The 27,607-nt window shown below is 43.0% G+C and overlaps 2 protein-coding genes across 18 annotated transcripts in view; one reads left to right on the forward strand and one right to left on the reverse strand.

The window, feature by feature from the left end:
* Positions 1-5,443, forward strand: part of syne1b (spectrin repeat containing, nuclear envelope 1b) — a 504,374-nt gene extending 498,931 nt beyond the window's left edge. For 16 of the 17 annotated variants that reach the window (XM_063056272.1, XM_063056269.1, XM_063056271.1 and 13 more), the window contains one exon: positions 4,349-5,443. In XM_063056272.1, the coding sequence (XP_062912342.1) occupies positions 4,349-4,592 (244 nt within the window). In that variant the 3' untranslated portion in view covers positions 4,593-5,443. The remainder of the gene's footprint in view (positions 1-4,348) is intronic. The other variant, XM_063056279.1, reaches the window with a different exon arrangement.
* Positions 5,444-6,125: 682 nt separating this feature from the next.
* The window catches only part of esr1 (estrogen receptor 1), a 216,832-nt gene continuing 195,350 nt past the window's right edge, over positions 6,126-27,607 (reverse strand). Inside the window, exons 6-8 of the mRNA XM_063056286.1 lie at positions 24,023-24,156; positions 19,304-19,487; positions 6,126-15,715 (exon numbers count right to left, since the gene is read on the reverse strand). Of these exons, the coding sequence (XP_062912356.1) occupies positions 15,496-15,715; positions 19,304-19,487; positions 24,023-24,156 (538 nt within the window). The 3' untranslated portion in view covers positions 6,126-15,495. The remainder of the gene's footprint in view (positions 15,716-19,303; positions 19,488-24,022; positions 24,157-27,607) is intronic.

The following is a 27,607-nucleotide window of genomic DNA, read 5'->3' on the forward strand; positions in this document are numbered from 1 at the left end:
ACAAATAGTGACTCAGATTTTTGGGGCAGCACTTAAGAGTATGGAGGACCATGATGCAGGTAGATGGGATCTAGCAGAATGTCAGGTTGGCACAGATTAGATGGGCCACAGGACCTGTAGGATTCCAACTTGACCCCATGATCTTATGGCTTAAAGGTGAGTATCCAACACAATCTGTGAAGATATTTCCACAAGCTTCAGACTCTGATGGCAAGAAAGTAGCCTGGACCAAAATTTGAGCCAAGCCGACTCACCACTATATTGTCGAATATCACAGTAATCTTGTGCAGCTGGAGAAGAAATCGCAATAAATATCGCATGACTGCTTTCGGTATTCAGTTAGGTGTCGGGGACGGAGTCAGTGGCTTTGTGAGAAGATAATGCTGAATTTATTCTCATCATTCAGTCACCCCTTTCATCTGGCTCTCAGTTAAAGCTTGCCATAAATCTGCGCTTCACTTCGAGATGACACAGGTCAAACCTCATTATGTCGGAGATGTTCTCTTCCTGCGGTAACACTATCATTTGGTTAACCTGTTTAATTTTAATAAACCAGCCTCTTAGTGAGGAATGAGGTACCGCTTGTTCCTGTTGTGTTTGTTGCATTTCATCAACTCCCAGTACTGGCATTCTCAGAGGTCTGAGGTAGTGTGCAATAGGACTTCAGTAAAGGAACACTGTGATGCTGCTTAAAGTCCCATGACTTTCAGTGCTATAATGGGCCTTGGGAATGACTGGGAGAGAAGCCATATCTGTAAACCAAATCCTGGAGCACTGATGCAGTCTCAGTCAGCCTCAGTTCTGCCTCCTGCCCTTTCGCAGACTACTCGTTACAGCAGCAGCGCAGTGTTAAGCAAACAGAAACGGAAGATATTCTGCAGGTGCTGAAAATCTTGAGCAACTCGTGGAGGGAAATGAGCAGTCAGCACTTTGGCCCAAGACCCTTCATCATGTTGAGTCCTTTTAGGGTGTAAAATCAAAACCGACATGGATAATTTATCAGTGCTGGACCAGTGGAGCTGTAGCAATGAACTGAGATCGGATTAGTGGCAGGAAAGGTTTCTGGGTGGAAGCTGTGGGCCAACCTCTTCTACTCCCTGAATCTGTTCTGCAGATGCAATATGAAATGGCACAATGTATCAACAGCTCACTGCTCCTCCACTGGGCAAACTCATCCTTCCCCCTCCCTCATTCCGTGTGCCCTGAGCTGATTTACAGCATCTCTTGTCAGGCCCTCACCAAGGCTTCAGGCTTTGGCTTCTTGGGCCCTTCCAGTGCTCATTAGTGACTGGCACTGAACTGAGCCAGACCTGGTGTTGGCCAATTGCATCTGTTCCAAGCTGTGAATTAGGTTTGAGGGTGGGGTTTTAAAACTAAAGGTGCAGCTAGACATGAGGCTTCCACCTAATTCTGGTGTGATGTCCGCTACTTATGCAGTGTTTTTAGTATCACAAAAGGTGAGCCAGAACACTGGGAAACTGCTCTTCTTCAAATGGGCCACATTCCTCCTGGCATCCTGACCAACATTTAACATAATGCAAAGTGCATTATCTTTGTATGGTCTTATTGCTCTTCCTTGGAATCTTGAGTTGCTGTTACAGTTTCCACCTTGTAGCTATTGACCCCCACGCAAGTGATCGCCTGCATGGGGATTTGCTGTCTCTGGTGTGATGTCAGTGTTATCTGAGGTCATGAACGACTCTTTCTGAATACAGTTCAGTCTGCCTTAATAATGTGACGGATGATGAGGAAATGGTTAGATTGTCAGAGATCTTCTGAAACTTAAAGGACAGATGTGCAGCTGTTGCCAGAGATGCTTATGGAAGATCCATTGGACCTTGTACCAAAGGCAACCTCTCCTACCCTCTCCATTGCCAAGGGATGCACAAGCCTTATTCTTCCCATTTTTAAAAATTTGGTTTGATAATTGGATATTGCGTACTCTTTCTAATGGACTTGATGGGCCAAATGGTCTAATTCTGCTCCCATGTCTTGTGGTGTATACCAGGCTGGAGCAGCAAGTGATAGTCTTGTCGGGGTAGTTGCGGTTACTGTTTTTGCAGGAGCCCAGTCGCTTTCTCAATTCCCCCAAATGATACTTGGCCTGAAGTAATAGGGAACTGGCAGCGGCCACATTATCATTTCACTGGTTGAGGTCGCCATCCAGTTTGAAATGGTTAACTTTGAAGGGACGCCGTGAATGGAAGGTGTTTACCCAGCTTGAACTATTTAATCAATATTATGTACCGATGCTGTCAAAGATCACAAGCTACTAATCATGGAATTATGTACTGTGTTCTGGACCACATCCCGTAGAAGGCTCATTCTGCATCAGTACACCTGGTACATGCGCAGGTTCTATCAGCTTTTTGATATTTATCATTATCCAAAATGTTCCTAAGGTATTTTCTATTGTCTGTAGTGTTCCATAGCCAAAGTAAATATTGTGTAGAGGTGGAGGCCAATATTAGTGCGTTGTTTTGGTGGCTCGTGGTCTGGGGGTTGTAAAGGTTGCATGTGGGGGCTGGTGAGCTCATGATTGTGGTATTCATTTAGGATCTAAGGATTTGTGAATTCATCTTCTGCCTTTTACAGTTTTAATGAATCAGATAATTGCCTCTTTGGGGGGAGGGGTGGTGGTGGAATATGACCCTGAAAAGCCAACTAGTTCATAACTAACTGCCCTTCAGGGAAGGGCCATGGGGACAGACAGTCAATATGACCTTCCCATCTCCCAAGTAGAAATTCAGAAAGGAAAAGAGCCCTAAGGTCCAGATTCCTGTTCCTGGTCACAGCAAGTGTGGGAGTTTCAGGTCACAGCCCATAGCTTAATGTTATGTGCATGTCTGGACCTGGGTTTCTGTTGGTAGCTCACTCTGTGCAATTAACAGAGAAGCAAGCAAGGGGATTCACTCTTGTGCATGTAGCATGAGTTACTTTGAAGTAAGTTTACATATGCATTGGTTGAGGGAGGGACTTGATCTGTTTCACCCAGTTGGACTTGCCTGAGGAATTTGTTTTTACTTGGGATTTGACTGAATGATTTAAGTTGTTTCAGCCTGATGCATGTGACAGTTTCTTAAACAAGGGAAAGGCAGCTCAGATTAGATCCAAACTTCTAAGTTACACAGCTTCAGTCTTTGGGAGGGTGAAATCTAGTAAATGTCGTCGGGGCTGTAGGAGCTATGCACTGCCATTAGTTGGCGAGCTGGGAGCTTGTTCTGAATTAGCCAATACTTACAGAAGATTACTCCATTTCTGCTGCCATCACATAGTTACTCCTAGTAGCTATAGTTCGTGTTGCTGTTAGAATTACATATGATGTCGTTGGGCTGATTGATGGCTGGGACATTGACCACCTGGCCTTCAGTCACACAGCAGCCTGTGCTCCTAAGGGAGCTAAAGGGACGAGGCAGGCAATCTGGGGCTGATAAAAGGAAGTAATCCTCTGGGGAAGATTCAACTTCAGCTTCCCCGGACTTTGGAAATAAACTTCAGAAGAGCATCTGGACTTGGGTAAGTGCTTTCCTTAAAGATGGTTGTCTTCTTTAAGATACAAGCTCAGTCAATAACCACTCTAGCACCCCTTGTGTAAACCACTTTGAAGGTCCCCACTCCAGCAGCTGTTCACGGTTGGCAAAGAAATCTTACTGGAAATCTCCGGGAGCATTACAGGGAGAGCAGGGGGTTCGGTTATCAGTTCTGGCTGGGACTGGGGATATTCTTGGACAGTTTACCATTTGCCCTCCTTGTATTGCAAATTTTAAATTTGCCACCACCTATTGTGAAGCAAAGAGCATTTTATCTACATCACCTACTTCTGTTAGTGCAGGGGCCCTTCTAATCCATCTCCCACATCCATTTTCTATAAGAAGTAGTGATGAAAGAAAATGGGAAAGCTCATAAGCGCATTTAATCACCTTGATCTTTTTGTATCCGATGGTTCCTGAAACACTACGAATATTACAGGGAGCTGACACAATGAAGTCTGACATTTTATAACAAGTCATAGTCATAGTCATACTTTATTGATCCCAGGGGGAAATTGGTTAAATTGGTGGATCTGGCAATGTAGAAAGCAGTGCTTTTTAGGAACCCCCACCAGCAATATGGAGCCACAGTGGTTTTCAAGCTTACGTACAACCCCACATTGCCACATGGACTGGCCACCAAGGCTGACAGTGGAGGTGTAGATTGAAAGCCGGATAGATCCACCAAACCCGTAAGCTTCCTGCTTTGAAGGTTAGTATTTTCAGTGAGATAAATGACAGCTGGGAATGTCTAAAGAGCTCTGTGTTCCAAGCTAATGTCTGACTCGGCTGCCCTGTTTTGTGTATTCTGAATCCAGGTCCAGCACAAGAAGCCTAGGAGGTTCTTCCCGTTCTGAGGAGCAGGCAGCCCAGAAGAGCTCGTCCTTCTTGCTGCGAGTGCTCAGAGCGGCTTTGCCTCTCCAGCTGCTGTTGCTGCTGCTAATTGCACTGGCCTGCCTGGTGCCAATGAACGAAGAGGACTACAGCTGTGCCATGTCCAATAACTTTGCCCGCTCCTTCCACCCCATGCTGAGGTACACCAATGGCCCTCCTCCGATATGATTTGTAGGAGACTGAGAGAGAAGCGCATCATGCAGAGGAGGATCCCCACCCCCCCACCCCCCGAGGAAGAGGGGGAGATGCACACAGCTCTGACTTGGCCATTAGCTGGTCTGCTCATGGCCCTCCGAAACCTCTCGGGGCGGCTGCAGCCAACTTGCATTGAGTAGGGCACAAGAAGGACACACCCAGTTACCCGTCCCCAGATTCAGTGAGAAGTGTAACGTAATCTTTGAATAGCTTTTTTCAATGTTCTTTCTGAAAGAAAACTGCTTTAGGAATGGCTATACAAAGAATTGTTCAGATCAACCCTTTACATGATGAAAATCTATAAGGGACTAAGCAGAGCGGAGGTACAAATAAAACTACTTCTGATAATTATTGGATGTAAACTAAAAATGAAGAAAATATTTATGTACAGTTTGCTAAAGCTATTATTCTTTGTGTTATAACCATGCTGTGATTTACATGTGTGCTACTTGTAATTTCTTTCCAAAGCGCCCACAGACAGAATATTAGGTTTTGCTGGGGCACAGATGTAAACATAACGTACAAATATAAATATAAAACTCGCCAGGAATGCCCGTCTCTTGCTCTGCGCAGCTGGTGTGACTCGCGTGTGAAGCAATCCCAGCATGGATCAGGAGTAGATTGAACCTCTTTATTCATGAGGGCTTTCAGCATCCCACCTTTTTATGTTCTTGTCTGATAGTGGCATGCTCAGATAATGGTAAATCTCGGTGCATTTTTCTATACCAGGGCAGCCTTGCCTACCAAGAAGTAATAAAATGAAAGCTGGTTCTTTTGGTGTACAGTGGAAAACTGGGTTGCTAATTAAAGACCTACTTCTTTCACTTGTGTTTTTGTTGTTACTGCTGTGCTCCTGACACGTCCTGCTGGTTTTCTTTATCACTGGTGGTTCTTCCTTGAGCTGCCGCACATAGCGTCGCGGCCATGGCCGGGATGCTGCCTTTTGGCTTACGTCATTCAGTTTTGGTGGCCAGTATTAATTTTGTGTTTTCATGGCAAATGGGTTGCTACCCTCTTTTGCAGTACCTCCTCAACTAAAACGGACAAACATTTTGAGCATTTAAATCTCAGCCGTTTCCATTTTAAGAACAATCTCAACCTGTCTATGCAAATCACCCGTACCACTCACTCAATCTCCCCCACCCCTGCCTGAATTTTTCCAGAGTTTGGAGGTAACTAAGCACTGATTTGTAAGGGCTTAACTATAATGTCCTTCCTTTTGTCTTCTGCACCTCTTAGTTTTTGTCCAGAGCTATGCATACTTAATTCTCAAGTTCTGTCATCTCCACAGCTTGTGTCTTCTGATTGTTAACACAACTATGAAATACCATTGTGCTCTGTTCCTCCACCCTGTCTTTGAGCCACGCCGTGAGCTGACTCTAGGAATGCAGTCATTCCACACTGCACCAAAGAATCTTCCACTTGCACAGTGCCCACTCACTTGTAAAAGTGAAGTCTGGATTCCAAGCAAAACACAGTAAAAGCACAGGTTAAGTCACTGTTTTATTTCATTCATTCAATATGCAAATAAAATCATTCTACATGCAATCACACAAAAATTACAGACTGCATCGGCTGAAACAGTGTATTTCGAAAGGAAAGTCTGCCACAAAACGCTTTCTTGGTGCTACAAAGTGCAGACCCTTTGCTGATTAGAGAAGGGCCACCATTAAATTTATTAGGTAGTGTATGGCAATAGGTAGTTCAAGCAATTCACCAATATAGGTAGCATGTATTATAAGTGTGAAGCAAAGACGAGAGTTCCACACCCATGATAGCTGTATGTATGTTGAACAGTTAATATGGTCCTCCTGACAAGCCCCCACTTCATTTTGCAAAAGCTTAATTATGCCCAATTCACATTCCCCATCCACACATACTGGTAAAAGCCAAAGTGACATGGGTGACATTTTAGGCTCAAGCATCTGTCAAACTTCCCCCATCCAAATTGACAACCGTGATTCCAATTGCAGTGGGTCCGGAGAGGAACTAGAATCAGGTTTATTATCACCGGCATGTGACACGAAATTTGGTGAGCAAGGCTGCAGATGTACAGAATTGTCAGTAATGAGGGGAAAATAACCCGGACTCTTTGGCCACAGACCACAAGTATGTCATCAAACATTGTGATTGAGTTCTTCATTTTCTTACAGGAATAGCTTGCACATTCCAATTTACAGATACACTGCGAGCTGTCTGCTTGGAGGCACGATCCATCATTTGTGGATCTGTGGCACCCAGTTGTGTTTTTATTATATCTGCAAGTTCTTTAATTTTTCTTCCATACACACACAACTGCAATTTTAAAAAAATACATATTTCTCTTTGGTTAAAACATTTCGGGCACTTGCGGTATTCCAAAAACATTGGGCCCCATGTAGTGTGCGGGGATTTCAGTGGAGTGAATCACCTGAAACGATTTTTACAACAAGCTTCTTATGGATATGGGCACAATTGCATCACAGCACATAAAAAGCTTTTAAAAAAATAATGAACAAAAGTACTTCACTGACTTCCTAAGCAAGGCATGGACTTCACACACTTCTGCAAGTAGACTGCAGGAAAATAACTGTCAACAAGGCATTTGGATTGCAATCATTGTCAAAGCCCTACCAAACTTGAAGAACTGTAGTTCATTTGTTAATCAGAATTGTTCTCCATTATATAGTTGGAATAGAATCCAGAGGATTCAGCTATTCAATGCAAGATATGGTGTACTTTGAAGATTTTTCTTAAGCTAGATGTTTTTCATTAAAATTTGCAAGAAAAGAAGCACTTGATGGCACATGAAACCTCTGGAACCGCACTGTGCAAACACACTCAGTGGCCACCTGCTTGTAGTGCAAATATCTACTCAGCCAATCATGTGGTAGCAACCCAATCAAAAAACATGCAGACATGGTCAAGAGGTTCAGCTGTTGTTCAGACCAAACATCAGAATGGTGGCAAAATGTGATCTGAGTGACTTCGACCATGGAATGATTATTGGTGCCAGACAGGGTGGTTTGAGTATCTCAGAAAACACTGACGTTGGGATTTTCACACACAGTCTCTAGAGTTTACAGAGAATGGTGCAAAAACAAAAATCAGTGAGCAGCAGTTCCATGGGCAAAAGCACCCTGTTAATGAGAGAGTTCGGAGGAGAATGGCTGGACTGGTGCAAGCTGACGGTAACTCCAGTAACCAATCATCACAATTCTGGTATATAGAATAACATTCTGAATGCACAGCGTGTCAAACCTTGACCACACCAGGTTCTGTTCCTGTATCTAACAAAGTGGCCACTGAGTGCATCTCTGCTTAAGTTCATACTGGAGTGCTGCAGTGTTTCAAATCCAGCCATTTTGGGGAGCTACTTGCTGTAAAGTAAACGTTGACTGAATACACATAGACTCCATGACCAACCTGGAATTTTTGGGCAAGTCCAATTTCAGTCTGTATTTCACTGCTACTTTAAGCAGCAGCACCCAATATATTTTAAACCATTTACACAATTCAACAAGAGAGATTTTGAGCAGCTGCCATAAAGAATGATAAATGTATGCCATTTACTTATCTCTTCAAATTATACTTACTAATGCACTATGATTCAGATTATGTAGTAAAGCTATAAAGTGATTATGTAAATTCCAATCCTTGCGTAAACTAAGACAGCATTTAACCCAATGTATTGTCCTCTTTAAATGATTTCAAAAAGTTCAGAAAAAATGCAAACTATTTTCAAAGACTGATGAAGCAGGCCACTCAGAAAAGCTTGTGAATGCCATAAAATGCTCTATTCACAAAGTGTGTAAGCTCTGATAACCCACAAAAATACATTCATCTTGTCTGAACAGATGAGCTGCAGAGTAATATAGGTCTTGAGCTGATCTATCACTACCAGGCAAGCTTTTGTGTGGTGTAGCACTCAGTCTCTGGTGAATCATGGGGAGCAATCAGTTATCATGTGCAGTTTCGACACTGTCACTAATATATATTTAATCAGGCATGTTCCTTTGCAAACATTCCAGATGTCATTGCCACAGGTTTGGTAGTTGGTTAGCACTGGAACATCTTGTATGTGAGAAATATTTATCAATAATCTTCAGGGAAGGTCACTTGTTCTATCCCTGGATTCATTCTTTCAAATTAATAGTATCCCATTTGACTGAGGCCCTTATCCTCGCACTCAAATTGTTATAATTAACTATATTTTACATAACAGGCAAATTGAACATGTAATTAATCTACCTGGATGGAGCAATAAGATAGGTTTAAGTGCTCCTTCATTGGTAGTGATAATTCAGGACAGAATGAAAGTTTTTAGAAGAATTTTAATCAGCAGTCTTTAAAGAACCCTTGTTAGCGGTGCCGAATTGCAAGACAATGGGCTCAAGGGCTTTCAACTGCAGTTATAAGTAAAAGTCTCTGCTCTTGCATTAATTCTGGTGCTTGCCACACAGTCCACATCATGATTGTCAAAAGTAAACCATGAGGCAATGTGGAGACCACAAGTAGTAAAAATGGGTAAATCTTAATTAACAGGACCGAACATTCAACTATCAAAGTAGCTTTCTTGGTAGCTTCCCACCAGCTCAATTCTGTTCAGGGAACCACCAGATGCACCACTCTTAAGTTCAGCTCCCACAAACTGACCCAATTAGATGATACTGTAAACAAATTCACAGATTGAAACATTCAAATTTAGTGATAATAGATTATAGTATTCATTTTTCACAATGGTTTTCCTTTTCTCTGGCTAATCTTAATTTGTAAATAAATTTAGCTGGCAGTTAAAGCCTAAATTCATAGAAGACTCAGAAACCATGTCCGCTCTGTTGAGAATGAGACTGGGTGATCGGAGTTATGGACATAAATTTGCTGTTACTGGAGAAGGGATGAGTGGATACATTTACATACAGGGACAGAGGCAACCGGTGATTCAGCAACTTGTGTTTCATGGTCAACCTGTCTTTGTTCATGGTTAAGAGAAGGGTTTTGTTCCTTGCGTTCGCTAGCTGGAGAAGTGGTATTTCTACATGCTGGTGCGTTCTCTCTATTCTTTTCTGCCTGCTGCCCAGCTGACCCAGTCATTCATTCAACCTTATCATTGTTCTCCGACAGGGTTAATCGACCACTCTAAATTGCCCCAAGTGTGAGGTGTGAAGTGAAGAGGGCAGTTGATGGGAATTGGGAGGGGGAAAAGAGAATAACATGGGATGGGTATAAATGGATATTTGACAGTCAATACAGACTCATGGGTCAAAGGGCTGATTTCGTGCTGGATCATTCAGCTGCTCCCAACCACGTGGCCAGGGCAGGCTGATTGCAAGTACTGTACTACGCTCCCTTTAACCCTTTGCTCAGGAAACTGAGTCTGAAAATATCAGGGCTTACCTACTATCAGAGGAAAGGCAGGTGCTCTAATGTTTTCTAAAGAGAGGCAGCCAACCGGAGATTAGCGCAACAAATGCTACATATGTGCATTTCAGAGGGAGGGAGGGAGCAATGGAAGGATGTCAAAACTGATGCAAGATTATGGGGAGCAGGGAGACAGTTGTGTAATTTAGGAACAACACAGATATACAGGAAATTTTCCAGAGGATCAAATTGGAATTGATGTACGGCTACATGGAAGTAATTTAGATGACTAATCGTTTGGTTCAATACACGCTGTGTGTGTAGAAAACAAGCAGTTAGATGTAATTTAGGATATCTACAGCACTGGATGAAGCCAGTGGGGCAACTGGAGTTGTACAGGGCAATAGAACACAAGGTGAAAATAGGTATGTTGCCAACCAACCTGTAAGGTTTTAACCATCGCCATGTTACTGACCTTGATCATCTCATAATAGTGAATAAACTCAAATTTAATCTCACCCAACCTCAGTGGTATATGCAAGCAAGATGAAGTTAGGTGAGACTAGAACTAGAGGACAAAGGTTAAGGGTGAAAGGTGAAATGTTTAATAGAATTCTGAGGGGGAACTTGTTCACTCAGAAGGTGGTGAGAGTGTGGAACAAGCTGCCAGCAGAAGACGCGGGTTAGATTTCAACATTTACAAGAAATTTGGATTAGTACATGGATGGGAGAGAGATGAAGGGCTATAGTCCAACTCAGGTCAGTGGGACTAGACAGTATCGTCATTTGGCACAGACTAGATGGACCAAAGAGCCTGTTCCTGTGCTGTACTGCTTTATGACTCTAATTAGTTCATGTTGTCTAAGACTCTCCTTTCCAGATTATCTGCAAATGCACAGACATGAAGTGCCACCAGATGATTGTGCTTTTGTGCAAAAATAGAAAAATGTATTATAAACTAAAACAAATCATTAAAATAGCAACCACAATTCATGATCTCTGGTAACACAATCACGGAACACTCAGCTATTTAACCCGATGTCTTCCATAAGATCGTCATTGTTAAACAATAAGCACAAGCCTGACTGTCAAAGGACTTCTCCCACCTCCTGAAAGTAAAATATTGATCTAGTTGCTGTCTCTTTAATACTAAAAAGTGATGTTTAATATCTCTCTCTCTCTCAATGCATTTGTTTCATTTGCTGCATCAGCTTGGAAATAAAGATGTTGCATACTGCACAGCCATGAGACAGCACAAATTGGCTTCCGGCTCTGTCCTTTGGTAAAGCAGCTGTATGTAAAGGTCCATTTATAGGTTGAGAACAAATTATCCCCTAGCACAGCACACCTCACTTACACTTAACAATTACCTCATACTATTAGTTATCCCTTCCCCAGTGAAAGGACAACTTGTAGATTTCTCCATCAATGCTAAGAAGAGACACGGCCATTCAACACCCATTGCCAGAATTATTCCACACACTCAGCCCTCCAGAGGAAAGTGCTCTCCAGTGGTTCCACCATTTTGCCCTTCTCCTGCAGTCTGGCAACTTTCTTTTGAAGGATTAGAACAAAAATTGTTGGATGTAAGTTCTCTGTCTGCATCCACCACTGTTCCAGGCAATACTTCCATATCACCTTTAACACTTCCCAACTGCCCTCATTCCTGCCCTGGGTTATTTTGCAAATCACCTTCTTGGTTCCTGGCCCTCTTCCCACATTCCCCTTTATTACGCTATTAAAACCCATTGTTATTTTGAACAGTTTAAAAGTATCTTTACTCAGGAGAGAAATCCTGGGTAAGAAATATTTCTAGATATTCAAAATATTAATGGTTTTTTTACCTCCTCTTTAGAATCTTTGCTTCATCTGCAAATGCACAGAGGATCTTGTGAAAGGTTCTGTCGATGTTTCAGTTGTTACGAAAATATTGAACCTCCTGAGCCAGTTGATTTAAAGAGCTCACAGTAAATCTGTCAAGAGCAACTAAAGTTTCTAGAGTCATAAGACGACATCCGGGAAAGTTGCTGCGATTAATTCAGAGAAAGGATAACTAATTCTCGAGCTCCAAGTTCTGAGTCTCTGGCAACCAGGGGGCGACTTTAGCTTCTCAATTATAATTGAGAAATACAGACAAGAATCCTTCACTAAAGAATGAGTATCTCACAGCTGTGGTACGTGCAGAGCATTCCATGTGTCTTTAAAGCACTTCGTGCACTCTGGCTCACAGGTTGAACAGCCCCTTGCAAAGTGAATATGGAGAGGTTGTGATCTAGTATATAAATCTAGAACCCACCTGGATCTTATCTGGCGTTACCCAAGTGTTAAGTCTGCCAGTTTAGATTGCATAATGAATAAGCCACACAGTCCCTGAACCTGCTTCACTCTTCATCTGGCTGAAATGATCGAGGGTCTATACACCACTTCTGTATACCACACTCTTAATCCCCAATTCCCCCACCTCCTCTTCATCCCAGCCTCAAACAGAACAGGTGACAAATCTGCTGTGGAGGCCAGGTCATTGGGTATATTTATAGAGGGGGTTGAAAGGCTCTTAATTAGTAAGGCATCAAAGAATACAGGGAGAAGGCAGACAAATGGGGTTGGAATGGTGGAGTAGACTCAATGGGCCAAATGGCCTAATTCTGTTCCAATGGAAAACAAGATGTCACCGTGTTCACAGGTCTGAGGTAGAGATTTCCTAAGGTTAATGAATGTCTTGTCTGAGTCTCAGGTGGACAACATCTTATCTGAAACTCTGCGTCTTTGTCCTCAACTTCCCTACTGACAAGAAATCCACTTAACATCTACCCTGTCAAACCCCCTGAAAATCATTACTTCCACTGCAGTCAATGCTGTTGGACCCAGGGACTTGTCTCCTCATCCTTCAAAACCCTAGAACAAGCCCATTTAATTTCTCAGAGAACAACCCCTTTGTCCTGAGAATCATCTGAGCAGTGGAACAAAAAATGCAATAAATTAAGTGACTAATTTGTGAAGCAGTTTTCCAATCTCTGAAGTAACAGCAACATTACCAGGCCTCCAAGTGTAGTACTCTTCCAACCCACCAGTCCCTACTCCAGCCCTGTAGCAATCTGCTGGCATCCAATTCATACATTTCTGTTGCAAGAGTAGTAAAAATAACCAAGAGAAGGAAAGAAACATCATCCACATGTTTCCACAAGCTGGCAAATCCTGAACAGGAGGCACAATTTTAAAGTTAAGGGCTGGACATTTTGAACTGTGATGCAGAGGAACAACTTCTCCCAGGTAGTGGTGAATCTCTGGAATTCTCTAGCCCAGAGGGATTTGAAAATTGGATCACTGGGGGTGCTTGAAGAGCAAGTAGATGGATTTAGGAAAGATCTGGGAATTGGGGAATGGGCACAGAAGAGGAGATGTCCTGGAGTTGATCAGCTATGATCATATTAAATGGCGGGTAGACTTGAGGGGCCATGTGGCCTACTCCTTCGCCTGTCTTATGTTCTTCCATCATATCTAAGAATGGTATGCCAAAAGATGAGACTCCAAAAGAGGAGATACATCTTCTCACTGAGAATACATCAGTGATTCAGGATGAACTGCCCTGCTGCAGAAAGAAGGGCTTTCCAATTAGTGAGATATTGCCTATATCTGGACAACTCAACCCAGTCCTCAGTTCAAAGGACAGCTCCTTTTCCTGTCAAGGTTTAGAATGGGATGTTCCCAAAGTACTGCTGGAATCAGGTCCTGAGGCAAACACCAGAGTCTGAATTGCACAGCGATGTTCAAAGATCTCAGCTCCTGTTCCCAGTAAAATCCATTATACTTTAAAATTTATTTTAGGGTAGAGGCAAAGCTGGCCACTATATAACCAATTGCTATTTGCCAGTAAAAAGGGTTTAAATTGCTGAAGTTTCTATGAGCTCAATAGTTCCAGTGTTTAAATCAACAATAATATCAAACGTAACTCTGCAGATGTGCAAAGCACATGTATTAACTGGAAGGACACGCCTCCTTAAATCTACTTTGTTTTATAAATGTCTTCACTGGGCATAAGCTATTCATTCTATTTAACAATGAGCACACCATATGCCAAAGGTTTCAACAATGCAGATACAGATACAACCAACACTGATAGCTTGGGTTACTGAGAACTTCACAAGCAGATTCCAAAAAGATAACATGGTGTGCTCTGCTTTTTTTAAACTTGGTGCTGAAGATGGAGGAGTGAGGTTATAAGTAAAAGCAAACTTTCTTTAATTCTGCCCTAACAACAATGCCCCACCCCTTCCTTAAAAATTGTCCCCCAGGTCCCAGTGTGACATTTCCAGTCCCCACTTTAGCTGTCCAGTCAAAGCTATAAGAAATACCTTGAGAGTCATTCCACTACAAGTACTTTCACCCTGTGGCAACATGTATCAAGGGCCAAAAGGCCTGGATTCCTTCTCTATGCCTGTAAAACTCTGAAGATCTTGACAAGATTCAAGCAACAATCTGATCGGGGACAAATAACTTTCAGTCCACACAAGTGCCAGCAGTGAGCATCCCCACTGACAGTCTAGGGTAAAGCGATTACCATTTGACAGAAGCTTAACTTACTGCCAGAGCAGATCAAAGTCTGGATATCCTGCAGTAAGTGGCTCGCCTCCTGACACCAAAAGGACTTCCTACCGTCTTCAAGGTGTATGTGGGGAATAAGATGGAACACTGTCCATTTGTCTGGATAAATGCATCTCTACTGACACTCAGTAAGCTCAACGGCATCCAACATGAAGCTCTTCACCCGCCACCCAAAATGTACGCACGCTCCCCCACCATTGCTGCCTACCTACAGGTTATACCATTGAGAAACTGCACGGCAGCAGCGTGTTCCAAAGCCAGGGCCCCCGTCACCTGGAAGGATGAGGGCAGCAGTCACATGGAAACCCCCACCCCCCCAAGTTATCCTAGCATTCCTTTGTCATCCCTGGAGCAAAAATGGGGAATTCGCTACTCAACAGCACTGTGTGTGGGGGGGGGGTGGTCCTTTAACCATGCAGTTCAATGTCACAGCTCATTACTACAATTAATTGTTTACAATGCCCACATCCCACAGTGTGTTCAACAAAATCCCAGACCAGCCTGCAGCAGATTTGACTCCAAGTTTGATGGTACATGACTTTTATAGACCAGCCACTCCAATAGGAGGTAAACTATCATTGCAACTCATCTTGTCCAAGTACTTGTTAAAAGGCTATGCAACGTGAATCCTTAGTTCTGGTGAGTGTCTTTTGCACGGATGTGAGAAGCATTTGGAATTGTGCCTAAACTTTTCAGCAATATTAGAAAACTTGTAAAGAACTGCAGGAAATGACTTATTGTTCCTCCATCATTGACCATTCCTGTTCTCAGTCGGTCGGGCATTCTTTGTGGCAAGGGCCTGGATGGAGTGCATTTAGATGAAGCTGAAGCTATATGATTTTGCAGCAGTGACATTTGCTTCTTTTGCGTGTGATCATAGGTAGTTCTTTTTGTTGGGATTTCTGTTAATACTGTGCAGCAGTGCATCAGTTACCTATCTGGATGTTTCAAAAGTCACGTCAGTCTTCTTTAGTGACAACAAAGAAGTGGATGACGTGGTCCCTCTGTTCAGTGGGCTCGTGCCGATGCCACTGGGCTGTGCGGGATCCATTGGCATGTGCATCCTGTGAGCGTCCAACATCTCCAGCAGCAAGTCATACAGCGGCACCACGTTCTTACACTTCATGTTGTACAGGTGCTCCATTCCCTTGTTGCTGGTGATAAAAGCACATTGTGGGGAAATCAGTTCAACATTGTCACAGCTACACATGACATAGAAAGAAATATCCTGAGTGAAAACAGGAAATGCTCAGCAGGTCAGGCAGCATCTGTGAAGAAAGGGACAGAGTTAACGGTTCAGGTCAACAACCATTCATCAGGACCAGGAAAAGTTAAAAATCAGGGATATAAGCTACAGAGAAGGTGGAAATGAGGTGAAAGATATCTCCTATTTACACCTTCGGCAGATAGATCAGCTACGATTAACAAATCATTATTGTTTCTCTCTCTCTCTCTCTCTCTCACACTTACTCTCTCTCTCACACACACACTCTCTCTCACACTCACTCACACTCTCTTTCACTCACACTGACACTCTCACACTCTCTCTCTCTCACACTGACACCCTCTCTCACACTCACACTCTCACTCACTCACACTGACACCCTCTCTCACACTCACTCTCTCACACTGACACCCTCTCTCACACTCACTCTCTCACTCTCTCCCTCTCAGACAGCACCATCATCTCTTGCATCATTCAGTTTCTCCTGGCTCCTGGTCTCGCCCTATCACAAACTTTCCCTCCAACCTCTCTATTCCTCTGCTTTACCTGCAGCTTTAAACATCTTTGATTTTTAGATTTTTCTAGTTCTGATGAAAGGTCATTAAACCACAAGGTGAGCTCTTCCCTCTTCTCCACAGTTGTTGCCTGACCATAAATTAAAGGTGTAGAACCTGCCGATATCTTCAGCATTTTCTTTTTATTTTATTTTCAGATTTCCAACGTCTGCAAGTTTTTTTTTGCCTTCCAATCATTGTCTAACTCATTCCCACCCAAAAACATGCCATGATTTTTATAGACCAGCCATTCCAATGGAATGATAGGAGAACATTGGAAGATGTAGTAATGCTAGTCAATTACACTGCTGGTCACCAGAAAAAGAAATCACTTATATAGATCGGGAACACTCAAGGAGGTGAACAGCAGCTTTCAGCAGGAACTATAGTACAAAATAAACAGCTAAGGGAAGAAGTTAAAAGGACCATCAGTTCTACATTTCATCTTGAATATGCAGAATACTTTAAAAACTCAGGCTTTTAACTGCAAAACATTTTCCTGAAATAACCCTGCCACTATTGAGATTCCAGTGCTTTATTTCAAATTAAACCATTAGACAGGTAAGCAGGTACATTAAACCATTAAACGAGATTTCAGGATTGACCCCAAAGTAAAGTAAATGTGGTGGAAGGCAATTTCTGGTGAATTGAGAATGACACAGATGACAGCCTTGCTGAGTGGTAATGCCTGTAAATGGACGATACTCCAGCTAGCCTAACCGCTCAATTCCCTTACTTGTGAAACCCAGGCTTCATAATTTCAGTATATTTCTAACTTCCATTGACCCTAATTCCCAGAGTACTTGTCCTTGTAGATTTGGCAGGATTAATCAGGCGGAATTCCTAGGATATTATAGACCATTTCACACCACCAAGCTGTCTCTCTTTCTCCACCACACCTGGAGCTGAGAGGTGACGTGCCTCGGGCAATGTGAATGGGGAAAGGTGGAGACCACCACCCTACAACCTGAGATACCCCTTCCCTGCTGACACCTTCAGTGCCATGGATTCAAACTTGACACCTAATTTCTATGAACTGAATTTCTAAAAAATTAAATACTCAAAACAACCTAATGATGAAGTTATTTTTAACCTTTGTAAGGGCCTTAGTTGTGGGACTAACACATCAAACTATAACCAATAATTGACACAGAAATGGGTCAGCACAGACCTGGTAGGTCTAAGAATCTGTCTCCATAATTCTATCTCCTTTAACTCAGCTAGTTTAAAGCAGCGTTCCTACTTCACACAAGCTTTCTTCCCCATCCTCTTCATCTAACCCACAGAATACATCCTACTATTCCTCCCTCATATGAACTCCCTTTGTTAATTCTTTGGGTAAAATGTTTCTTCAGAATGCCCTTCTACATTAAGACCGTAAGATCTTAAGATATAGGAGCAGAATTGGGCCATTCGGCCCCATCAGGTCTTCTCTGCCATTTCATCATGGCTGATCCATTTTCCTCTCAGCCCCAATTTCCTGCCTTCTCCCTGTATCCCTTCATGCCCTGACTCATCAAGAATTTACCAACCTCTGTCTTAAATATGTCCAATGACTGGGCCTCCACAGCCGCTTGTAGCAACAAATGCCACAGATTCACAACTCTCTAGGTAAAGAAATTCCTCCTCATCTCTATTCTAAATGGACGCCCAACATCTTCCCAACCACTGAGGTCAGACTAATTGGCCTATAATTTCCTTTCCTTTGCCTCTCTCCCTTCTTGAAGAGTGGAGTGACATTTGCAATTTTCCAGTTCTCAAGAATCGTGTCAGAATCTAGTGATTCTTTAAAGAGCATTACTAATGCCTCCACAATATCTTTAGCCACTTCTTTCAGAACCCTGGGGAGTACACTTTTTGGTCCAGGTGACTCATCTGCCTTCAGACCTTTCAGTTTCCCAAGCACCTTCTCTCTAGTAATGACCACTTCACACACTTTTTAGCCCAGACACTCTTGAACATCTGACGCACTGCTGGTGTATTCCCAATGAAGATTGATGCAAAATACTTATTCAGTTCGTCTGCCATTTCCTTGTCCCCCATTACTACCTCTCCAGCATTATTTTCCAGTGACCCAGTACCTACTCTCACCTCTCATTTACATTTTATATATCTGAAGAAACTTTTGGCATCCCCTTTAATAGTGTTGGCTTGCTTACCTTCATCTTCCATCTTTTCCTCCTTTATGACTTTTTTAGTTGCCTTCTGTTGGTTTTTAAAAGCTTCCCTATCCTCTAATTTCACACTAATTTTTGCTCTATTGTACACCCTATCTTTAGGTTTTATATTAGCTTTGACTTCTGTCTTTATCTTCTCCTTCTCAAATTTCAGGGTGAATTCTATTTTATTCATTAGGGACTATTATATACCAGTCCTTCAGAACCACGTACCTATGGCCCTGCACTTGCTCTTTCTGAGGGTTGTACAGAATAGCAACAGGCCCTTCAGCCCACAGAGTGCATGCCAACTTTGAAGCACTCATTGATACTAATCTCATTTTATTCTCCTAGTTCAATGGTCACCATCCTTCCCATTTGCATGCCTTTGGAATAGGGAAGGGGCTGACGCAGCGGGAGTAACCACATGTGGTTAGAAGGAGAACTTGCACACTCCACACAAACAGTCCTGGAAGAAACGTTGAACATGAGTCACTGAAACTGTGAGGCAGCAGCCCTATCAGGTGCACAGCTGTACTTCCCAACTTTTGCGCCGAAAACCAAAGATCAATTTACGCTAATCCATTATTTTTCAAGTGTCTACAAGGTCATGCCTCAGCCTTCTTTTCCTCAGGGTCCCCAGAAACTGGCCTTGCCAACACCTGTCAGCTCGGCTAGTCGGGGCAGGAATGGATGATAGTACAGATGAATGCGCGGTTGAGGGGTTGGTGCAGGGGCAGGGCTTCAGATTTCTGGAAAATTAGGAGTTATGACTCGCTGCCAGTTGACCGGGTACCGAGTGCTCACCTCATGTGCCTGATGTGGGAGAGGAGGAGGAGGAGCTGGGCGAGCCGCCGAGATTGCTGCTGCAGTGAGAGCCCGGCCCTCGTGATAAAGTGAACCAAAGTATCAGTGATTTTGTCCAAGATGATCTGAATCTGCTCACCATTGTTCAGAGCCTCCATTGTACTTGAGAGGAAAGGGAACACACCTGCGAGGAAACAGAGAAGCCAATTAGGAAGTGCACTTTGGGAACGTTAACGAGTTTGGAGGCTAAACCTTTCTGTGGCACTGACAACAACAGCAACTTGCCTTTATATAGCACCATTAATGTTGCACAACATCCCAAGAGTATTCATGGATTAGCACAGAAACAGGTCCTTCGTTCTGCGATGCTATGCCAAACTAATTAAACTAAAAATTCCTACTTGAACTAATCCCTTCAGCCTGCACATTGTCCTTGCCCCTCTGTTTGTGTGCCTATGTAAAAGTCCCTTAAACACCTCTATTGTGTCTGCTTCCAGCACCACCCTTGGCAGTGCGTTCCAGGTGCCTACCATTTTATGTAAAAGTTTCTCCTGAACATCTCCTTCGAGCTTTCCCCCTCAAATGCATGCCCTCTAGTATTAGGCATTTCAACCCTGGATGAAAGATATCAGATGTCTATCTATTGTTCTCATTACTTAATAAATTTTTATCAGGTCTCCCCTCAGCCTCCTCTACTCCTGAGAAAACAATCCTAGTTTGTCCAACCGTCCTTTAAGCACAACTCCTCTAATCCAGGTAGCACCCTGGTAAACCACTTCCACACACTCTCCAAAGTTTCCACGTCTTTCCTATATTGCGGCAAGCAGAATTGAATGCAATAAACTATTTGAATACTAGATGACCAAAACATTGCCCCTAGTGACAGGGATAGGGAAGCAGGTAATTATAGTGAGAGAATTCAACAGCCTCTGGCGTGGGCTCCTGCACATTGGTGGACAGCTTAATCTGTGAATGCATGAGGTCTGATAGACACCAGGGATCTTGGAAGAGTGGTGGAAAACAGTGCGAGTTATACACAGGCACGGGTACAGGAACGTTTAATCCTGTTTAATCTTGTTATGTCCAAATGATTAAAGTTAATTAAAGGATCACCCTACAGGGATCCCATTCCAGTGTAACATTATTAAAGCATGGTTCTTCTGGGAAACCTTATTTTTAAATAGAGATTACATCACTATGTAACAACCTGATGTAAAAATTATATCGGAAGCACAGAGATATTACAGAACTTCACTGGGAGACACCCAGATGAATTTACAGACAATCAATATCATGCTTCACCCATGGGGTTGGGGAGAGGGGCAAGAAAGTCAGTGTACAATGAAAAATATAGCAGTATCACATACCAAATCATTTGGCGGGTGCCCTTTGACCCTTTTTCAAATGATAGATGGCCAATTTTCAAAAATTATGGTGAGGATAGACTAGTTGTAAGGAGAAACTTAATTACCCGGTCAGATTGAGGAGAAGAAATGGTCACAGTTATCAGAGGAGTTGAGAATTTGCTTGAATCACAATGTATTGATTTTGTTGACCAATTATTAGCTTTCCATTTCCCACAGTAAAACTCATTACGTCTCCTTCAAGAACAGATTAATTCACACAAGGGCTATTGTTCCGTTTGATTAAAAACAGATTGAATAAAGGCTTCTCCCGCAACCAGCTATCTGTGCCTGTGATCTCTGTGCCCAAGGCAAGATGATTAATCAAACAGGCTGTACTTTCCTTTATGTCACTTCCTCAGATTTTGTGCTGATCACTCACTGGAAGATTGGCAGGGATATTCTAAATGGCTTATTCTGCTCATCACCTCTTTTTAATTTGTCTCCATTCTGATTTTTTGTCCTTCATTTACACTCAGTGGCTACTTTATTAAGTACGCCAACTTGTTACTACAAATATCTAAATCAGCCAACTACGTGGCAACAACTCAAGATATAAAAGCATGCAGACATGGTCAAGAGGTTCAGTTGTTAATCAGACCAAACTTCAGAATGAGGAAGAAATGTGATCTAACTGACTTTGACTGTAGAATGATTTTTGATTTTTGGTGCCAGATGGGGTGGTTTGAGTATCTGAATCTGCTGGTCTCCTGTGATTTTCATGCACAACAGTCTCTAAAGTTTACAGAGAATGGTGTAAAAATAAATCCAGTGAGCTGTAGTTCTGTGGGCGAAAATGCCCTGTTAATGAGAGAGGTCAGAGAAGAATGACCAGACTGGTTCAAGCTGTCAGGAAGGTGATGGTAACTCAAATAGCCACACATTATAACAGTGATGTGCAGAAGAACATCTCTGAATGCACAACGTATTGAACCTTGAAATGGATGGATTGCAGCAGCAGATGACCACAAACATACACCTAGTGGCCACATTATTAGGTTCAGTAAATACCTAATATAGTGGGCACTGAGTATATGTGCTTTATTACATCAAGTATCACTAAGTTATTCTATATTATATTTTCCTTTGTAGCTTGCACTGATAGACCTAAGAACATAATAAAAATACTGGCCTTTCCTTTCTTTAATGTCTCAAGAATGGACCTCCAACTATAAAAGTAAAAGAGTTATGACTTCATGAAGGGGATGAAGGACGTTAAAGTAATAGGTGGGATCCAGAAAGGATTTATGAGAATAGTTTCAGGAATGATATGTGCTTTCATTCTTGAAAGACCTAGATGGAGATGACTTGCAGAGGATGTTTCCAATAGTGGGACAGTCTAGGTCCAGCGGGCTCCATCTCCAAATAGAAGAATGTCCCTTTAGAACAGAGATGAGGAGGAATTTCTTCAGCCAGAGAGTTATGGATCTGTGGAATTCATTGCCACGGACGACTGTGATGGCCAAGTTATTGGGTATACTTAAAGTGGACACTGATAGGTTCTTGATTAGTAAGGGTGTCAAAACTACGGGGAGAAGGCAGGAGAATGGGGATGAGATGGTAAGTAAATCAGCCATAACCAAATGGTGGAGCAGACACAATGGGGTAAATGGCCTATTGTCTTGTCTTATAAGGGACTACATTTACAAGGACAGATTAGAAGAGGCTAGGACCAGTTTCTTCCTCTTTGTACTTTAATACATGTTTCCAGTGGAAGTAATCTGCTGTATTCTGGTGTCCAAGCAGAAGATCTCCAGAACTCCTCCCTCTTTCTGGAATCTACCTGCGATGGTGCCTTGGTCCAACACCAAGCATCCATTGGAGCAGCAGGAACAATGGCGGCAGCTCCTCTCAATGAGTCAGCAACCTCCATCGGTAAGATTGCCACAGACACTCCATGCAGGCATACTCCAACTGAGCCAGTTGCTAGCCAATACCAGCTTCCCTGTCAGGGTTTGGAGGCCAGTATTTGTTCAACACCAATTATATTCTGTCATGACAAAGCTCTATTTCCATGATCAGCTCACAAGGGCAAGTTTCCACTTTAAACCTCTCTCCCGCATTTCTTAGATTCATAGAGTCATACAGCACAGAAAAAGGCTCTTTGATGCATCAGGTCCTAGCGGACCATGACACAACCATTTACACTAATTCTTTTTGTTACACAGTATATATAACATTATTAACAAGTCCTTCTGACCAAGATGCTGGTCGTGCCACCTGTTAACCTACTCTAAGATCAATATAATCCTTTCATCCCACATAGCCTTCCCTTTTTCTATTATCAACATGCCTCTCTGAGAGATTCTTAACTGTCCCTAATGTATCTGCCTCTACCACAACCCCTGGCGGGGTGTTCTACACACCCACCACTCTCTGTGTAAAGAACTCTGACGTCTCCCCCCATACCTTCCTCCAATCAGCTTAACATTACCTCCCCTTGTAGTAGCCACTTCCACCTTGGGAAAATGTCTTTAGCCATCTACTAGATCTATGCTCCTTTTCATCTTGCAGACCTCTGTCTAGAACCTCTCATCCTCCTTCTCTCTGAAGGGGAAAGCCCTGGTTTGCTCAACCTATTCCCCCCTCATTCTGCATCTTCATACTGGGCACAAGGTACAGTAGGAACTAACCTACTAATCTGCATGTCTTTGGAATGCGGGAGGAATCTGGGGCCCTTGGGGGAAATCCACGTGGTTATAGGGAGAACAAGCAAACAGTGCCGGAGGTCAGGATTGAACCTGTGTCACTGGAGCTGTGAGGTAGCAGCTCTACCCACTGTGTCATTCTTGTTCTCCGTTCATCAGCTTCACCCCAAGCCCTCCTCTACCCCATTAACTAATCACTGGGCTGTACGGTATCATACCGGTTAGCGGAAGCTTTGGAGCACCAGCTGGAAGGTCAGGGTTCAAATCCCACTGCCATCTGTCAGGAGTTTAAACGTTATCTCTGTGACTGCGTGGATTTCCTCCATGTGCTCCAACTTCCTCTCACGTTCCAAAGACTTACAAGTTAGGGTTAGTAAGTTGCAGGTATACTATATTGGTGCTGGAAGTATTGGGACATTTGCGGGCTGTACCCAGTGCATCTTGGACTGCGTTGGTCATTGCCGCACACCATGCATTTCATTGTATGTTTTGTGAGCACGTGACAAATAAAAAACTAATTTTTAAAATCTTGTCTCAATCTGAAGAATATCCTGAACAGGGTTGATAGGACATTACAAATTTCTCAGCACATTGATATCAACATACGAACTGTTAAGTATACAGAAGTGTACGTTGGGCAATGGTAGCAGACTGAATTTGTGACTCACCGGAATTCAGCAGGATGATGGCCTTCAGGCAGATGTACTCCTGACAGCGGAGCTTCAGCAGTCGGAAACGAGAAACCGTAGCTAGGAGCATGTCAAATATTTCCACCATTCCTTCCACATATTTCCCTTCATTCCTGATGCAACAAATTGGAAACATGCAAGTTTAGCCAGTTCATTTTAAAGAAAAATGGCAGCCAAGGAATTTTATTAACCAAGATGAGAAGTCATCATTGTCGTCCATGGAAAGAATCGGCTACGAATGGAATGCTGGAGGCAGGTAACGAAGGGGCAAAATGAAGGTAGGTGAAGTCAGTGTGGACAACGGTGTAGCCATTTGCTTCAGGCTCATCAATTTCCAGGTGGTGAATGACCGGGAACTCTAAACAAGCAAAAAGGTTCGGAAGGCCATATACTCTGACAAGTGATCAAATGGTTAAATGTTGCACTTTTACCTTAACGAGGTTAGAATACAAAGGTGGAGCAGGAAAGTCATAGTTCAGTGCACAGCACCCTGGGCACTCCCCACATATATTGTGTAACATATTCTATTTTGAGCACCATACAAGAAATGATACATTGCTCTCTGAACAGGTGCAGCATAGAATGACATCAGGTTACAGATTACAGAAACACAACAGGTTTTCAGAGAAGGTTACAGCATTAAGGAACAATCTAATTAAGGTGTTCAAGCAGCTAAAAGGATTAGATTGGACAGACACACTTCGATTATTAAGTGCATGTTCTCTTTTCCTTGATTATAACTTCATTCAAACAGCATGTGTTTAAATTTGAAGCTTTGCCATTAGATGTGAAATCAGGAAATACATTTTCATAAAGGCTAGAAGACACGTGAAACTCTCTGTGTGAAAGTTATGGATGCTGGAACAACTGGAACATTGAAAGCTAAAGCTATCATCAACGAAGGTGCATCCTCCTTGACTGACAGAAGAGGCTAGAGGGGCCAAGTAGCAGCTGTGTAGCCTTGGTTGTTGCGTGGACCAGGCTCTCAGGCTGTGGTGTTGCCTGTTACAGCCACCCAGGGGAGGAGGCACCAGAAGTGATGTGAGAGAGAACAGAGGCACTGCAGGTGCATTGGAAGTATCACCCGTGCTGGGCTGCTCTCCGCTGTTCATTCCATAGAAGACAAGCAGGATTGACTGTGGTGGACACAGCGCAAAACAAGCTGACTTACATTCATCAGTGCGAAATGAGAAACTGCTGCATACTCGATTTTGCAGAAACGTGGCTCCAGTACAACAACCCATGCACCACCAGTCTTCAGGTCACACCACGCAGGGTCTTGTGCTAGTATCATTTTTTGTGACTATATGTGCTATGTGCTGTTTGTGACTGCATGTTCTTGGTCCCAGAGGAACACTGTTTAGTTAAGCAATATACATGTGTATGGCTGAATGACAATTAAACTTGACCTTGAATTAATGATCCTAAGTAAACAGTGTTACAGCTCTTAATTTGGACAGCACTACATCACCAATGAAAACACATTGGTGTTAAGTGTAAAGGCTAACATCCAACCCTTTCAATCACTTTTTATACTTGTCTGCTTATCTGCACATTTGGCCCTCCAAATCTTCTTGCTTGTTTTGAGTTCCTGGCCATTGATCACCTGAAAACTGATGAACCTGAAGCAAATGGCAGCACCATTGTCCACATTAAACTTCATCTACTTAAGTCCTTCGCAGAAATAAAATAACGAATAATGCTTAATGTAAAACCAGTAGCAATTGTAGGATGATAGATAGAGCAAAGGGATCTGCGAATACAGGTCCATAATTCTTTGAAAGTGGCATCACAGGTAGACAGGGTTGTAAAGAAAGCTTCTGGCACATTGGCCTTCATAAATTAATGCATTGAGATGGGATGTTACGTTGAAGTTGTATAAGCCGTTTGTGAGGCCTAATTTGGAGTATTGTGTGCAGTTTTGGTCACCTACCTACTTGAACCAGCTGAGAACTATAAAGCGTTGATTGAGATTGAGTTCCTTTATTCAAGAAAGGGAGTAGAGATAGCCCAGGAAATTTTAGACCAGTGAGTCTTACTCCAGTGGTTGGTAAGTTGATGGAGAAGATCCTGAGAGGCAGGATTTATGAACATTTGGAGAGGCAGAATATGATTAGGAATAGTCAGCATGGCTTTGTCAAGGGCAGGTCGTGCCTTCCGAGCCTGATTGAATTTTTTGAGGATGTGACTAAACACATTGATAAAGGAAGAACAGTAGATGTAGTGTATATGGATTTCGGCAAGGCATTTGATAAGGTACCCCATACAAGGCTTATTGAGAAAGTAAGGAGGCATGGGATCCAAGGGGAAATTGCTTTGTGGATCCAGAGCTGGCTTGCCCACAGAAGGCAAAGAGTGGTTGTAGATGGCTCATATTCTGCATGGAGGTCGGTCACCAGTGGAGTGCCTCAGGGATCTGTTCTGGCACCATTACTCTTTGTGATTTTTATAAATGACCTGGATGAGGAAGTGGAGGGATAAGTTAGTTAGATTACTGATGATAGAAAGGTTGGAGGTGTTCTGGATAGTCTGGAGGGCTGTCAGAGGTTACAGCAGGACATTGATAGGATGCAAAACTGGACTGAGAAATGGCAGATGGAGTTCAACCCAGATAAGTGTGAAGTGGTTCATTTTGGTAGGTCAAATATGATGGCAGAATATAGTATTAATGGTAAGAGTCTTGGCGGTGTGGAGGACCAGAGGGATCTTGGGGTCCGAGTCCATAGGACGCTCAAAGCAGCTGTGCAGGTTGACTCTGTGGTTAAGAAGGCATACGGTGTATTGGCCTTCATTAATCATGGAATTGAATTTAGGAGCCGAGAGGTAATGTTGCAGCTATATAGGACCCTGGTCAGACCCCACTTGGAGTACTGTGCTCAGTTCTGGTCGCCTCACTACAGGAAGGATGTGGAAGCCATAGAAAGGGTGCAGAGGAGATTTACAAGGATGTTGCCTGGATTGAGGAGCATGACTTATGAGAATAGGTTGAGTGAACTCGTCCTTTTCTCCTTAGCGGAGGAGGATGAGAGGTGACCTGATAGAGGTGTATAAGTTGATGAGAGGCATTAATCGTGTGGATAGTCAGAGGCTTTTTCTCAGGGCTGAAATGGTTGCCACAAGAGGACACAGGTTTAAGGTGCTGGGGAGTAGGTACAGAGGAGATGTCAGGGGTAAGTTTTTTACTCAGAGAGTGGTGAGTGCATGGAATGGGCTGTCGGCAACAGTGGTGGAGGCGGATACTATAAGAGACTTTTGGATAGGTACATGGAGCTTGGAAAAATAAAGGGCTATATGTAAACCTAGTAATTTGTAAGGTAGGGACATGTTTGGCACAGCATTGTGGGTGGAAGGTCCTGTATTGTGCTGTAGGTTTTCTATGTTTCTATAAGGATGGTGCATTGTGATTATTCAGAGATACAGCTCAGAACAGGGCTATCCGGCCCACTGAGATGTACCACCCAGCAACTCACCTAGTTAACACTCAGTCACAGGGCAATTTACAATGATTAATTAACCTGCTAACCGGTACATCTTTAGACTATGGGAGGAAACCGGAGCACCCAG

The sequence above is a fragment of the Mobula hypostoma genome, chromosome 8 (assembly GCF_963921235.1).
Source record: "Mobula hypostoma chromosome 8, sMobHyp1.1, whole genome shotgun sequence".
Lineage (NCBI taxonomy): Eukaryota > Metazoa > Chordata > Chondrichthyes > Myliobatiformes > Myliobatidae > Mobula > Mobula hypostoma.